Source organism: Battus philenor, unplaced genomic scaffold (genome assembly GCF_028537555.1).
Source record: "Battus philenor isolate CCGP_79_NKW_IND1 unplaced genomic scaffold, ilBatPhil1.0.hap1 SCAF_12, whole genome shotgun sequence".
Classification (NCBI taxonomy): Eukaryota; Metazoa; Arthropoda; class Insecta; order Lepidoptera; family Papilionidae; genus Battus; species Battus philenor.
Window position 1 is genome coordinate 6,964,253 of NW_027181674.1, and position 17,600 is coordinate 6,981,852.

The 17,600-nt window shown below is 33.2% G+C and overlaps 1 protein-coding gene across 1 annotated transcript; it reads right to left on the minus strand.

Moving 5' to 3' along the window:
• Positions 1 to 744: 744 nt before the first annotated feature.
• Positions 745 to 15,702, minus strand: LOC137932849 (uncharacterized). Its single transcript, XM_068776526.1, has 18 exons — positions 15,688 to 15,702; positions 15,309 to 15,603; positions 13,803 to 14,021; positions 13,235 to 13,405; positions 11,970 to 12,105; positions 11,410 to 11,547; positions 10,784 to 10,923; positions 9,522 to 9,670; positions 8,118 to 8,273; positions 7,751 to 7,881; positions 7,087 to 7,263; positions 6,127 to 6,277; positions 4,550 to 4,696; positions 3,960 to 4,069; positions 3,303 to 3,420; positions 2,398 to 2,586; positions 1,515 to 1,618; positions 745 to 1,045 (listed from the first exon to the last, which is right to left on the minus strand). Exons 1-18 carry the CDS (start codon positions 15,700 to 15,702, stop codon positions 745 to 747), a joined length of 2,847 nt encoding a protein of 948 aa, XP_068632627.1.
• Positions 15,703 to 17,600: the final 1,898 nt, after the last annotated feature.

A 17,600-nucleotide genomic window follows, 5' to 3' on the forward strand; every position in this document is an offset into this window, starting at 1 on the left:
TCTAGTCAGGTCCCATTAGTAATGTTAAACCATTGCAATAAGGTTTCACATTTTTAAATATAGAAATGTTGTTAACAATTAAATCACTGTCTTTATGAAGTTGAAGTATTTGTGGGGCCAACAAAGTTTTAAACAAAAAGAAAAATAAAGTTTTCTGTAACCTTAGACTATTAATTATTTTAGTTCGAAATTTTTCCAAATTTTATAATAGTCTTATAACACATTATTAACTCACTCGAATTCACTAATATAGGATTTAAGTTATTTGAATTCATACTCAGCAGATATTACTATTTAAAAAGAACAACGAAGACTATATGCATGTTTAATTCAGGTTGGTATCTATTTAAATGGTTTGCTTGTTTATTCAAACCTATTAGCAAATTTGTTATTATTGGTTTTATTTTTACAGAAAGACACTATCGCATAAAATAAAAAGAACACAACACAATATACCTGAATGAAGGCGAATGTGAAACCCTCATTTTTGGACAGAACTGTCACTGCTGTCTAAATGGCATTTGCAGATTCTACTGCTAAGTCTACTAGTCTAAGACTTATATTACGGTAGCGAAGCTGGAAACCTCCCGAGGATGCTTCAAAGCTCACGGCAACATACTACTATTTTATAGGACTGCAAGGCAGCTGTGGTCTTAGATCGCTTCGATGGACGATCAGTGGTGTGACTAGGCTCAAGGGCACCTACGAGAGGTCATTCTGAAGTCACTCGTTGATAATACCCGCTTACCATTCCGACACAACGGTGCTGGAGAGAGCCGAACAGGCATCGTCGTTTGTTGTTGGCTGCCTAATATTACTGCTATGACTTTGGAAAGCTGGGAGAAGTAGCGGAAGGAACTTCAGCAATGCTTCTATCTCGTATAATCGACGGTCGGTGTCCCTTGTTATATATGATCCGGCCTCTTTTTCGGACGAGTCTTGTAAGTTAGGGAATGGCGACGACGACGGTGTGCAGTGTACGTGGCTTGCCTTATTATCGTCGCGTCGTTCAGAAATTCGAGTAAGTCTCGGTCTTAGGATGATTCTGCGTTTGAAGGTTTGATTGTATTTTAGGTGGCGGCACCGTAAATCAATTAATTTGTGCACCCTTAAACATTCTCATTTATTTTTGACAACTTGCACTCTCAAGGCGAAAGTGCAGAGTAGAAGTCCAAAGTATTTATAAAGTTCACCATTTAAAATTATTTTGCACTATGAAACAATGTTCTTTCTTTTTAAGTTTCATATTTTTTCTAACCTGTATTGAAAAACTCCGTTAAAATGTATTATTTTTTAAATTTTGTTAAAGAATGATTTATACGAGTACTTTATACTTTGTTATATTTAAATAGAAATAATTGCATAAAAATTTCAGCTATCAAGCAAAAAGCATTATGTATAATACAATAAATGGTTTCGAAAAGGAAATGTAATTTATTTAATTATTTTCTATAATTTCAATGATACGTAACATTCGAAACAACAATAAAAATTAAAGTATAAAATGACTGCACATTTTACATTGACACTCCCGCAAAGCTTGGCCCAGTCGTTGGCATTGACTTTGTCGCGGCGAAGACGGGGAGCCAACACGCTCATGTAGCCAGTTGTATCCGTACTAAAAACGTATATTAGAAAAACTTCAGGGATCAGTACATTCGTCTTGTTTTCTATACAGGGTGTTTGGTTCTAGGTGTAAAATGTATGGAACACCTTACTAATAATGTTAGAGAGAAATACACAGAAATAACAGATAACGTAATATGATAATATATAACAGTAAGAAGAAGCATTTTCAATTCAGATTAATATGTAGTATATTAAAATTAGTTAATGTTTACTGCGTCTCTCGAGACTTCGTACTGCCAAAATTTAATGGCCTATCGCAATCGAATGAAAAAATGTAATACATTTCAAAGTGATCACTTTATATAGGTGATTGGAGATTGGTATAAAAGATTTAAAGATTTTTGCGGACAAATCAGCTACATACATACATTGCAAAAGCTTTAAAGGGGAGCCTTTAAAGTTTTTATACCATAACTCTTGAAAAATATCAAAATGCCCTTTGATATTTATTTAAGTATTTTAGCAGTCTTATCAATATGCACAACGAAAAAATTATGTCGAAATATTATATATGACCTAAAAATACAACTTGACATGCGACACATTTTTTTAACTAGACTTACTCTGCTGCCCTATTGGCATTTGTTTCCACGAATGGAAGAAGGTAGTGTGCTGTGTGTTTAGCCTAAGATTTCTTTTAAGGTAGCGAAGCTCGAGGGTTTCCTTGGGAGCCTCCTCTAGGGCCGCTACATAAAATAATTTTACCGGATTGGGAATGTGACATATTTTAATGTTATGGAGTTTTAAAACAAAGTTAAAAAATATTACAGCGGCGGCCATCTTCAAACAGTAATGTTTTCTTGCTTTCGACTTTACGAGTCTAGCGAGCAGGGCCCACGCCCGCCCCGATTGTTTATCTATTTTCAATGCTTCGGTAGTACACGCTATTGCGTATATAGTCGCTATTGAATCACGTGATTTCGACGGAGATAATTCTTTCGCTTCTTCCTTCGAAGCCTGGAATAATACAGTAAGTGGTAAATATTTATAACCAGAAACGTACAAAAATAAGTGTTTTCGATATTTCTATTTCAAATAAACAAATTTATTTAGTTCTAAAAGAGACGACTCCGTGTTTTGAAATATAAAGACATGTTTTGAAAACAAATAAAGTTGAGATGGAGGTTGGCTTACGCTAGGTAAACGATAAGGTTGACGGAAGGCGCTGGATGCAGGCCGCTTCCTACCGGTCTTATTAGAAAACTTTGGAGTTGGCGTATGTTCACGAGTGAACGTCTTACGGCTGAAATGGTGATAATACTGATGTTGATTGCTGTAGGCTACATAAATAGGTTAATACAAATTTTAATTTGTCTTTTTTTTACCTTATTCAAACAAAATAGTACGGACGTTTTAAAGTTATTTTGAAATAAACTTATTTACTAACAATTTCCGATACATCTTAAAACTTGTTAATTATTAGGGTTGTAATAACAATAACATATGAATGTCTAACATCAGTACCATCACCTTGAGTACTGACAATCACTCGAAACGACGGCTGCAAAAAATATTTTTGTTTCTTTAATAACATTCTAATAAATCTAAGTAGTTACTGGCTCATTTTTCTCTAAAAGACAACGAAATCTATAGAGGTCTATGTTCAGGAGTTAATATCGTACGACTGACATGATTATGATGAATTATTTATTTTTAATACCAGTTTTTATTACCATAATCCATTCTTCGGCGAACGCCATCCACGCGTAAGCGCTTGGCTGTCGACGAAGCAAGTCGGCCAGCAGAGTACGGGAGCGCTCCGAGCTGATGCTTAATATCGTCATGAGAGCACTTTGCATTTAGGAAAAAAATATTTATTAACTCTTTATTGTACATCAACATGATATAAAGCATCATCAGGATATAAAAAGAAAACAGATAAAGGAGGCATCACATTAAGTAAAATGGGCGATCTAATCGCAAATAGCAAATTTTGGAAGCCAGCCATTGGGGTCCTGTTATTGGATTAGATAAAATAGAAAATTATAGAAAGAAAAAAATTGACTTAATTAAATGTATTATCTTATTACTGAAATGAATAGGATACAAAACGAGAATCTTAACTTATTATTGTACATTATTATACATAGTTAAGAGTATGAGAATCTGTTACATAGTGTTTTTGCGCAATCTCCTACATGCATTTACATAGTCAATCCTATTTCTTTGTAAAAGATTAATATTTTCAACAAAATATTGTCTGGCCATGCCAAATTTAATGCCCGGCACTATACAAGCTTTTCATTAAATATTAAATGTTATTAATGTTAGCCGTGTGTGAAATACTATTTTTTCTCTGATAAAAAATTAGTTTTATTTTTCTATCAAACCTGTAGGAACCGCAGACACTCGTGTCAGTTTTTTCTAAAGACACGATCGATGCAGAGCGATTTCTCTGAATGTTATGGCATTCCGCCTGTAACGTCCTCAGATAGGCGATCTGTATTGCGAAAAAAATATTCGTGAACACGATATTAAAGTAGGCGATTTATTATATATTTATTTTATAAATATTTATTAATGACGGTGATAATAAACCTTTGTAAATAAATTGCTCTTAGCTCTGAATTATTTTATATTGTTGTATGTAGGTGCCTCTGAGATCTGGCCTCTTTGAATTTTTTATAACTTTTAAGTTGAAGGATATTGTTAACAAGCTCAAATTGATTCTAGTTTTTATATCAAATTGGACTCTCCTAGCGTTCACTTATTGTATACATTCATTTCATAAATGTTTGTACGTGGATAATACCATTAATAACATAATGAATGAAACCAAAGTCAAGTAAAATAGTTAAATATTAAATAATGCAATAAAAATAGTATTTTATATTGTATTTTTTTTAAAGGAACGCCTAAAACTCCTTCCATAATTCGGAATAGACCATTACATCCAATTTTATTATGTCTGTCTGTGTACCTCTCCATATTTTTTTATTCCCTCGTTAATATAGCACAGGGCATTTTCAGAGTCTCCGTCCAAGCGGCAGCAAAGGGCCAATAGATGAAAATACGCAGAACATTCGCCGTACTTGTGAACTGCTTGGGCAAGACAGACCTCTGCTAACTGTAAAGAACTCATAAATTTGAAAAACTGGTTAAAATTACAATTTAACAAATATGCGATTTAACAAGAAGCACTTGAAAAAATCAATGGTATTCAAATTAATATGCAAAATAAGTAAGAAAAAGCGTTTTCATGTGATTTGGACAATTTGTTACCATATATTTTTTTTCTAATCATGTGGACACTTAAATAAAACTTTTTTTCTAAGAATGCCTTTTTAACCACGTAATGACAGTTTGTTTTTTTGTGATTTTATACAATTTATTAGGATTTGATAATTATAACATAATATAAGTTTATTAATCTTTCCTGAACAAGCAAACATTGTTTTATTTAGTAAGTTATTTTCATCATCATTTATGAGTTTTTCGTAAAAACGACTAGAGATATAGTTTTTGAAAAAGATTTTTGATATCTTTTTTACATTTAAATTCAAAACTATTGATCTTTGGATAGGGTGTACCACACATTAATTGGCAGGAAACGAGCATCACTTTTTTCCGATCATACTGTATGTGTATCACATAAAATTTATTAAACATTCGTTCAATTGTAATTTGAAACTTTTTATTGAGTTTTTTTTTTATTTGTCATATTTTACGAGCGAGAAAGAAGAAAATATTAATGCAGAATGACGATTATTTTTGTATCAAGCAATACATAGGTTCATCAAGGCTATACATAGGTATTTTCAGTATCCGTTGTATGTATTTATAAAATATGGCACAGTCCGAGGGTAGGGTCTGATCGTCCACGTACTCCACATTTCATGATGTAATTGAGTGTGTAATTTATTAAGCAAAGCGTAGAAGTAGGGTGAAACAGGTCACGGCGTAATTGTGGGCGGTTATTAGTGCCCTTGCTACGACATACACGGGGAAGTAAACAATTATCCACGCACACGCATGTTCACTTGCGCTCCAATACAAAGTGCAATCCATAGCCTTGCAGGGTGCATGTATTCATGAACAACTTTAAAAATATAGTCTATTAAATTATTTAACGTGTAATTCCAAAAGATATCTTAGACCGCTCTGTCATTCTGCTTTGGTTTTAATCTTAAATTGAAAGCATATTATTAAAAAAATCTGAGGTACTTGGTTTGTTGACTCTTTCACGTGGTTGATTTTGTAACATATATACATATAAAAGAGGTATACATAAAAAAGAGTAATTATCGAGTTTCTGGCTGGTTTTTACGCATATTTAAAAAAAATAACGATTTAAAAGTACGCGTACATCCCTACTTGAATAAAAAAACAGATAAAATAATAAATGTAAATATCATAAGTATAACATTTATGGGTTATAAATAATTTTACCGGTAGGAATCGGTAGGAATTAAAATATCTAAAAATAAACTTACGAAATCGGAGCATAGTTTAGTACCAAATACTATTAACAATGATAGTTTTGAAAAGGAGTTTTACTTTAATCCCTCGTATCCTTAACAGGAGATCAGCGGTGTCGTAGTACAAGCTCATGCCAGGGAGCAACGGCGTGGGATCCCACCAATCGCCCAGCTCGTGCTCCCAAGCGCGGGCAATTTTTAATTGCTCTGCTAGACCTTGTGCTTGAACACTGGGGGTTTTTAAAAACATAAATTAATCAACAAACGAAAGTCATTTATCAAATCTAATATTAAAAAGTATGAATAACTCGGATTATTTCCTCCGTATCTGCGGTTTCTCACATGTATACGTAGATAATTATGATGACATGATTATCAAGCGAGATTGATATCTGTAAAGGAAATCAACAGTATCTATATCTCGTTTTAGTTTAGTAACGAAAAAAACATTGAAAATTTTACTTCCATGAATAAATAAAAACGAAATATTGCCGACGCAATAAATTACTTCAAACTCTTTTCTACCACATCGCTTGGTCACTTAAATATTGTTGTAGGAATTAAACGTTTCCATATGTATTAAATAAAAAATAGTTTCAAAGAATTATGTAAATATAGTCCAATAATTGATTTATGTTTACCTAAAACTAACGTTATTGCCAAGAAATTCACATGAAGTGATATAACTATTAAAAAAGCTTTGAATCTAATCACAATATAATTAATTATTCTACGAAAGCCTAACAAGGACCCAGAAAAAAGTTTGAATTTTTTTAGCTTATTATATATATTTTATTTTAAATCAGTGATCTTTATGGTTGTCATAACTTAATGTGGTCTGTGTAAATGTTATGTGGCGTTTTTTTACACGTTTAACATTAAATTTTATATTTTAACATAATTTAACTACATAGTTTAAAAGTTATCATTCAAGTTTTTAGGTCCATAAGAACTTTTACATTATATTTCTGTGACATGATTTAAACCTTTAGCAGGTTTTGTAGTTTTTTTTTTGAATTCACTTCTAATTGCAACTCACTTTTTAATACATTCGACAATAGCATCAGCCATTTTAAAATTTTCTCGTTCTATAAAGTAAGCGTTGGCTGCCACCATCCCATTTAGCCAAAACGGTTGGAAATATAAGAGCGCTATGAAGAAGGGCTCGGCATCGTCTGGGTTTTTCTTGAATATCACGCAAGCTTTAGATAGAAGTCTGGAAACATAATTAACATCACGTTGTTACTACTTGCCTAGAAGTGATATTGAAAATTAATGGCATTAAATAACTGGACTGAGTAAGCGAACGTGTACCTACGAAGAGAACAACAGAAAAGGGAATACACACATTATGTTTTTTTGAAAGAATCTGTGGAATACGCATACATATATACCATGGTTGCACAGACTTATTAAGACAAGGGGCCACTCGGGCAAATCATGAACTGATGGCGGGCCGGACGCCAGAAGTATAGGTAATCAAAGGCGATAAAGAATTGATAATAACTTGGTCGTTTTGAATTCAATATTTTTCGAATGTACGAGAGTATTATTTTTGCTATCGGCGGGCCACCAGTATTCGACCGATTCGGCGGGCCGCGGTCTGTGCATCCATGTTATATACGAATAGCCTTGATAATCCATAACTTATACAGTATTTCTATAATACAAATCAAAACTAGTTAATTAGTATATATACTTACGTAAGAGGATGTCGTGGATTCAGGAAAAGAGACTTGTCCAGACATACATCAGCCCACTCTTGGTCAAGATCTTGAAGACAGGTTGCTAACTCGCGCCAATAATTCGCGTCTCGAGGATTTTGGGTAGCGAACTGAAAGATTTTTGTAACCAGATTTTATTTTATTCTACGCTTCTTTGTTTTCTATTTAGCGCCTGAGGGTTACATGTTAAGAGATAAGTCCGCGAAAGGCGACAAGGTGCATTTAAATTACGATAATTTGATAGTTAACTAAAAAAAAATGTAGTAAATCAGGTGCATTTTGTTCTATCTTTTGTCTATTTATATATGTAATATGATAAATAAATACGATTTATCAAAGAATTTACCTGAAAATAGAGTTCAGCGGCATGGTAAGTATCTTGAAAATGACGCGCGTGCCTCGCAGCCCTGATGAGTGGGTCCAGTTTGTTCGAGTTCTCAATGGGAAGAAGGTCCTCAGAGGCCTCGCGCACAAGACAAGCGTGAGACATTAAGATTAATTCCTAGTGTAAAAATATTTTACTTAATTATGCACATAACGGATTGGATATAGGTGTGAAAGTTTTAAATAGGTAAATCTATAGCTCGTTTGTTCCTGGTTAATGTATGTGCGATGGCCGACGGGTGCTCGAGCGGCATAATCAAGGTCACGAGATGTCGATGGATGCGGGGGATTTTTGTGGGAGGCCTTGCAGTGAACGTCTATGGGCTGATATTGCGATGATGATAAATGACCTTATAGAAAAATCAATTGTTTCATAAATAATAAATAGCGTATTAATAATATAGTAAGAAGCTATTTCTGACCTGTCGTATTACAATTTAAAAAAATATAATTATAGATCTCCTCTAAAGATTTTCAATACTACCACTACTTATTACGTCAATTTTAATTTTTCAATAATACCACTACTTATTACGTCAAGATGCAATAACTCGTCTTCCTGTGTCTTGATACTACCCTGCGGAAAGAAGACGACGAACGCAGTTATGATCAAGGTGACATTATTACAAAATAGTTTAGGTTACTTAAAATTGTGTAATCGAAGAATCTGATCATGATTCAATATCGGATTAAATATTAGAAAATTCTTACAGCAATACAAACCTTTTATATGCAAGGCAATTTTTCAATGTGCAATACATAGAAATATTTACTTAAGCAGGGTCCATAATCAAGTAGGAAAACTAACTGTGATAATATTGTATAAAATTAAAAGTTATAATAAATAGATAAGGTGTTTACAAACCACAAGTAAAAGAAAAACACTAGTATATAGTAATTAAGGCTGTGATATAATGTTTTGTAATTTTCAAAAACATAAAGCTGTATGACAATACTTTAGAAAAGATGGTAAGGGATGAATGGAGAAATCTGAAAGATATGTACAAAATGTGAAGAGTATTCAAGTTTTCGAAGCAAGGAAGATGAAGAATATAAGTAAAAATTGCACGAATGAAAGGAGAAGATAAAATAAAAATTTTAACCGGGAAAATGATTAAACCTCTGTAAACCACGTCCCTATTCCACAGGTAGGAGTGAAAAAGAGGTTTCCAAAAACGGGACCTATTTAAAAAAACCTTATATCTTTATATATTTTTTTTACAAAAAAGCTTTCCTAACTGATATCTGTCGTCAAATATCATTTCTATGTCTGCTCACCAAGTCTTTTGAAAAACTTGGTCTTTGATTTGACTTGATCATCATTAAGGCTGTTGGTGATGTGAAACTATTTAAAATAAGGACAAACCTTAAAAGTATTATCCGATTGTATAAAGTCTCTTGTAACAAAATTATTGTTTACATAGATGGCGGCCTCATCGCAAAACGACGTCACCATTTCAACACGTGTACGAGTCGAACTGAATTGACGGTCGAAGGTGCAAAAGTCGGCTGATCCTTAATTGAAAATAAATTATAACTATTGTGAATTTACTATGACAAAATAATTTATTCGTTAGATTGAGAAGTTAAATAAGAAAGAATTAGAATTGATTATGCTTATTATTAGTACGCTTGTGGTTGCCTAGCGATAGAAGACTGACTGGGTTTTACAATCATAGACCGTGGGTTCAATTCCCGTGATACATTCTTTTATAATTCATACTTTGTGCATTAATTGTTTAGGATTGTCACTGCTCACAAACGAGTTTCCAGAGAAGGGGTAGCAGCGTTCTCTACCTACCATAATACCACATTGCGACCCAACCTGCCTGCTAAGCGTGGCGATTATGGTATATCCTTCCATAGATATCTTTGGGGGAAGACGTAAGCCTTGCAGTGGACGTCTATGGACTGAAACGATGACGGCTTTCCTTTCTGCCACGCTTCGGACAATCTTATAAAAGGTTAAGAGCTACCTTTTCCACCAGTTTGTCGCCAAATTAAAAAAAAGGGCTACTCTCTTCTCTATGGGCTGAAACGACAATGTATTATTGCTAGAAACATTTAAAAATTGTATACAATTGCAGTTAAAAATGTATTAGATGCCATGAATTGAAAATTATGTGTTGATTCTTATAACTAAATCTTGACCTATTCCATACTACTTTAATATACATCTATTATACCTGCAGCATTTTTTTGTGGGAATATTTCTTTCGACGTGTAAAGACAACTGAGAAATTTCATTTGCAAAGAAGTTGAAGAGGCAGTCATACAACAAAATTTCATATTTAACGCTACGCGAAGCGGGCGGAGGACAGCGAGTATGTTTATATATGCACCGTAGTGCATGCGATATAATGTACCTGTTTAGTGTTTCATGGTCGATTGAATTTTCCCGAACTCCCTCTCGAATTAGAGGGTTCTCGACATGGTAGACGGTTAGGTAATAGAATATAATCTATTTTACCGAACAAATATAGGCCAACAGTTTTCATATAGTAGTGTTGATTTCATTTTTACGGTAACAGAAAGAGGTCAACATTGATAAATATTTTTTCCAGTCTTAAGTTTATTATAGCTATTAAATTTAAAGCATACATTAAGGTTATAGTTAATAATGTTAACCGTAGTATGAAATTCTGCGTAGAGAGTTTGCGGCCATTTTAACTGTATCAGTCCAGTCCTTTGCAAGTTGTCCGCGAGCTGTACACTCCCGCTGACTTGGTTGCGCCTCTGTTTCTTCTAGCATTTTGTTAATTTCCTTACTGTGTGCAAAAAAAATAAAACTTAAACAACAAGTATTTCTATAATAACAAGTGATTAAGATACACGTATAAAAAAATGATTATTGTGTAATTATTAATAAAGTCTTCTGTTTCAACAAATTTTACCAAATTTGTCTTATTCGATTTTTTTGAGAGGGATGTACCATTTATAATCAGACAGAATATTTTACTTAAAGAAAAATTCTCGTAAAAGATTATGTAAAACGAAGATCAATATTTTTTTTATAATATTCAAAGTAATGGCTAGGAAATATTATAGGTGGAAGCTATATTTAAATATTCTCGATAGCCTTTGCACTTTTCGTGGTTAAACCAGATCCTTTAAATGTAACTGAAATGATTTTCATGAATAGCTAAGGATTAACAATGGGGTTAAATGTTTAACTATCGTTCATTAGTTGGTTATGTGTTCTTATTAAACATGCATTAGTTATGTATGATTTTTATTGGCAGGACAACACTTACGTAGATATGTGAAGGGGTATTATTATTTTTTTCATGGGGTGTCGTAAAACAACTTCTATCAAAACAAACGCAGCGGTATCGTCGTTGCCTGTCGTCCTCTGATATATCGTTGTGCTTTTGCTGACAGCTTCGGAAATTCTACGTTACAATATATTTATAAACGTCATATACTACTAGAAGCCCCACTGACAGACTTCGTCTGAGAGTTACGCTTATTACAGTCAAATAGTATATCTTATTGATAATAATATTTCCTTAAAAATTACTGTTTTCATTATTCTCTTTGCAATTTATTATTTTTTCCTCCTAATAAGAACCTTTTGCCATGCTTTAGCGAAAATTTTAAAAAACAAATTGCCGAATCGACAGAGCCGTCAAAGAGTTTCAAACATAGCTAAACATTTGGCGTTTCATTAACTTTTTAGTTAAATGGACATGCGGAAGCAATGAACAGGATATATTATAATTATAAAAAGAGTCTGAATAACACAGATCAAACCGATGAAATTTAAAAGGTTTGCCAATTTCGGCTTTAAAAGGACATGTAAGACTACACTTACTTGCTCAATCTTCGGTTATTACTGGACACAGAAGGTTCAAATTCGTTAAAGTCGAGTAATCTGTTACAGTTACATTTTTCCTTCATAGTCGCTTCATTGAACCACTGCAGGGGAGCCGCGAGTCGGACTGTGTCCTCTGTAAATTGATAAATGTTCATTATTATTATTATACAACCATTTAACTAAGTCTATCATGTATCTGTGGCAATCCACTTATGGACTTTTAGCTTTCCTGTTTTGTACAGTGCTATACTTAATGGTGCCTGTGCAGTAAGGTGTGTCTATTACGTCACGAACTACGTCAACTGCATTGCCCATTGCCACAATTTGCAGAAAGCTATATCGACAATTTTACTTCTATAGACCACTCACTAACTGGATGTTTCTTTGGTTTAGATACAATTAGTCACATTGTCGATGTCAATTATTTAGCACCTATATAGCAACATATAAGTAGCGATAACAGGTATCTGAATGTCTCGACGTGAGTCATTCCAGCCAAGCTGATCTAAGTTGGATATCAGTGATGACAACAGGTGACTCTAAACATAAGTCATTAATTAAAGCATTCTGTCCCCGTCGGTCACGATGCACCGAATATTCATCATACTTATATTCATGACTCGGCGGCAGCGCCCGCCTATTCCGCGTTGCATGCTCGCGGACTCAATTTTGATGAAGCTGCACAAAGCCTTAATCGGCTACCAGCACAATTTTAAACACACCAAATGAATGAAATCATCGTTCAGTTGAACTGATGTTTATGAGATATAAATTAATGTTATGATGCTCATATCTTCATCGCAAGCAATTCAGGATCTGGAAGTCTGATAGTGTCAGTTGAATTGGTCGAAAATTTTGGTTTTCAAGATTTTAATGTCTGGACAATGACAATACCCAATGAAGTTTTCGCAATCACTTCAGCTCAATTGTTCCCGACTTCATAGCTGAAGTTATTTATCTGTAACTCTTGCTTATTTAAACATAATAAATGACAGTTACGAAATTTAACGAACAACGATGTAAACGACGAGTTATCTTGCGGTTGTTGTCTTTTTTTTTAATTTTTTAAGTAAAACTGTTTGAAATACTAGTTTATAAAAACCTCGAAAGAATTTTTTCCTTTATCCAGCATGCATAAAGAAAATATTAATATTCAAATTGCTATATAATATTAATACAATAATCTGAAAATTAATATGATTGAAATATAAAGGAAAATATGTGAGAAGTGAAATAAAGGTAAATCTAATTCTAGCAATTACCTCCAGGGTAGAGAAGTCGAAATAAATCCAGAAAAGCCATGAGGGATAGATCGATTTCGGCAGAGATACGAAGTTGAAATGGCCAGTTGAATTCACGAAGAAATTCATACAACCAAAGTTCGGTTTCTTTGAATATAAGAGTACGGTGGAACGATGTCCATACGGTACCGCCTGTCAACAATTTACAAGCTCCTAATATTTAATATATAGGCCTTTTTATATAAAAATTATTAAATTTTGCGCTGAAAACTCACAAGTAGATGATAAATTAAACCATTTTTTCAAATCTATGTTTTCGTCGTTACGAATGCTATCAATATCACATTGGAATTTCCCAGTGTATTGTGCATTTGCATTTTGTTGAAATCGAATCTTTTCCCATTTTGGAAAAAAGTTGATGGGCGAGAATCGTTTCGTGGTTTTAAAGCCTTCTTCAAATTCGATCGTAGCTGAATTCTGAATGAAAAAGTTTCTTTGTTTGAAAGTTAAATATAATTTAATCAATAATGGAATTCTTTTCTTACCGCTTCGTTATACATAGGTGTCAAAGACGCTGCTGTAAACACACCAAAGTCACTAATTGCCATTGCTAAATTAAAGCATCCTACGAGTGTTAATTTAAAAAAGTTTGCCTTGGCTAACAAGTCATGATGATCTTCGTTCATGGGATCTTTGTCAACTGACAGTTTCATCGTTAGCAGTGGAAGATTGTCCCAACTAATTGCGTTCAAAATTGACGGAGTAACCACAGGCTGCATTCGTATTTTAACAAACAAGTCATCACTTTCTAAAATATTAAAACTAATTTGAGTGTTACAAAACAATGGTTATATAACGTGTTCTATCTAAATATATATTTATATTAATACGTTAACATGTATTTATAGTGTAAATGAATATAAAAGATGTTAGCTCTATTAGATTATTAGAAATAAGAACATTTGTAGACGAAGGAGAGTAATCGACTTTGTCCTTGTTTAAGGGGCTGTGGGCAGTCCATATAGTGCACAATGGCCCAGCAGACTCAAGACACTGGAGTGGAAACCACGGGTCGGCAAGGGCAGCGTACAAAGTCCACCCATAGCGAAAGACTTGTTAAAGGCCGTTGAAAGACGTATGCTGACGGCTTCCTACAAGTCTTATTTAAAAAATATAGGAGAGTTATGAGAGTTAATATATGTACAGTAGTGAATGCTCTACGGTCAACAAGTCTTTGCAAATTGATAAGTAAAATCATAATTTACGCAATTAGGCATGTTGCGATAAAAATACAGGGTCAACAATCGGCTTGCAGATCTAATTGTAGCACCGCAAACGTCATAAAGTGGTTTGTATTTATGAATAATACTATCAGGGGACACACGATTAGAAAGAGAGACCAAAATTATTAGTTATAAATTTGTGTTTATTAATAGATAATTTTTTTTACCGACCAAAATTATTGGGAAACCGTGGTATAAGTGATCTATTTAAAAAAAAATGATTTTAAATACTGTAATTATGAAGTACATACCTATAAACAACGGCAAAATATCAACATTGCAGCTGAAAACATTGTTACTCGTTGACATATGAGATTCATCTGTCAGCGAACTTTCTTGACTTGTATAGGAATTGTCAATAATCGATGTACTAATGGTCGTAATAGCTGCGGGTTTGATAGTGACTAAAAAATATAAAAAAAACATTTAGCTTTAATTCAAATATTATGCTTAATATGGCGGAAGATTATATTTATGACACAATATATTTTTCGTTATTGTGAATAAGATGTCAAGAAAACATAATTTTTTAGGTTTGTAATCTTTTAGGAGCGCTTAGATGGGCCATTACATTATTTTTTTCACAAACAACTTTATTTTTTTGTAAGTTATTATTAAGAGTATAAATAATTTAGCTGATCAATCAGAAATAAATATTATTTATTTACTTATACTCTTCAACTATTGACTGTTCAAACTGTGTCGGGGCAGTCAATGCAATAATAAACCATAATGATCATATTTACTCTTGCGTATTAGGTAGGTACTGTAAATGTAATATTTTACATTATTTCAATTATGAGAAAAATTACCTATCATTGGTACATCTGCAAACTGCGACATTCTTTCGTAATCAGAGGGGTCATAGTGCATCGTACCCTTTGCTATAACCGTATCCTCAACAGCATCCCTTGTCCATGATGTTTTAATTATTGTATTCAGTATTTCCTCATCAAAAAATGTGATTTTAATAGTCAAAGGTATCGATTGTTCTTCCGGGACTTGAAGACTTAACACTTCTGCTATTAACATATCGAGGGGACGTCTTTCTTGTGTTTCTTCTACGTAGATGTCCGATGCATCTGATATCTTCGGATTTGACTTATTCTGTAATATAAAATAATAAAGGTCGACAGGACATTCTTGATGAGATAAATAAATTTGAAGATATTTGCATTTTAAAATATTTACAAGTTCTTTCTTCATGTTCGTGTCAGTTTTATTATTAGCTATAAGTAAATATTACAATAAATGTGTTAAACGAACTGACGTTTACGTCAAGTAAGAGAATCTTTTAATAATGTTTTTTTTAAAACGCTTATTACATGGCTAACCACATTAAATGATATGGAAGTTAATATAAAGGATGTTATAGCGTTTTAATTAAATAAATTAAAAAAAGGATAATGTTTCTTGTTGCAAAAGCTTAATGAGTTTATCGTATATATACTTAAATTTATTTATGGTGTTATAAAGAAGAGAAAACAATAATGTTACGTATATATGGAATAAATATCCAATGGATACTTGATATATTTGATATACTCAATATTCCGTTCTTGTGAATTAAAGCTGTTAAAGAGGTATCCTTAAAAAGAATCTATGCTTCAACAATAAAACCATAAAAATTTGTAAAAGAGACAATAATGTTCATCGCAATATGTGAAAGGTTAAAGTTTTAACTCGGCTATTATTTTTATTAAGCCAACTGAAACCCTCAGCTTCCAAATGGTAGAGAACTTAGAAAAGGTAAACAATTAATAAATAGAGAAAATACTTTTTTCATATTTTTTATATATTAAAGTTTGAAACTATAAAACTATTTCTCCTCCAATATTCCTCAGCGCTTTAAGATGAAGGTCTAGGACTAATGCGTGTTACCAGTATTTTCTTATGGTAGTGAAACGTCGTCTCTCACTTCGGGCCTCATTGGTAATATATCAGAAGCTTAACGAGTCATGGGCTATACGCTTGGTATTTTTCTACGAGCTCGAGTTAGGAATGAGGATATCGGTACACGAATGAAGGAAACCGACATAGTCAAGGGGATTGGCAAGTTGAAGTGGCAGTGGCCAGGTCAAATAGCATGCAGAACAGTTGGCCGCAGGGGCCTTTAGGTTCTGAAGTAAGTTGGCAATTGTAGCGTAGATCCACAAGGGTGGACACATTGCCATGTTATGGTCGTTAGAAGACGCTGGATGTAGGCGGCTTCCAATCGGTCCAATTACCAAAAATTTATGAAATTATCCTGTATCCAACAATTGGCGTCCTATGGCAGAAATAATGATTGTGAAAAAACAGAAGTCTATAGTTTAAAAAAAAGCATTAATTCCGCTGTGGCGAAATCATAAAAGCACGAATCGTAAAATGGAACAAATATTTTATCATCAATTTTCGGATGGGAGGTCTTTTGATGGTTACTAGATGTCTAGTAGTCGATTTTGTAACTTTTATCGTTGCTTTGTCTAAAATCAGACTTACGAATACATAGCTACTGCTTTTTAATGATCAAAAATACTAGCTACAAACATTTAGCAATGTTTTTGTGAAGGGTATGTTTAACAAGCGTGTGATTTTCGTGTGCATTATATAGTGATTAGTGATATATAATTAGATGAGCTATCGTTACACTCACTCGAGTACTGTTAAACATAAAGTGAGCCTGTAGCAATGTGCCTACCTACAGCGTTTGAGGTTTTCCTTGTTACTACGTTATTCTCCAATGCAAACGTTATCGCTTTGTTCTTGGACAAAAATTTAGATAATTATGTGCGTTATTCTTTGTTCATATACAAATTATATTATTTTTTTTATTTTAAGTCACGTATAACATTTAAGAATGTAGAAGTATAATATTCGGCGCGTAAAAAGTAACAATTGTAATAATTTGAAAACCGTGTTCATTGTTTGTATTTTTTGCAGGGTCCTTATGACTTATGGTGGAGTCGATACGAAAAATGTAGCGGTCCCAAGGCAAATAATCTTACATTATACACTACAAAACTCGCCAGAGAGGGTGAAGATTACATTGCTTGGTGGAATTTTACGTTTCTAACCCAAGTGCATATTGACGATGTAATTAAATAAACGATATATATATCACA

Bases quoted from the DNA above. Each gene is read 5' to 3' on its own strand.
- LOC137932849 (XM_068776526.1), bottom strand. The intron at 7,264-7,750 runs GTAAGTATATAT...TTATGTTTCCAG, and splicing joins AATCCACGACATCCTCTTAC to ACTTCTATCTAAAGCTTGCG. The intron at 1,046-1,514 runs GTGCAGTCATTT...CTTCAAACGCAG, and splicing joins CGGGAGTGTCAATGTAAAAT to AATCATCCTAAGACCGAGAC.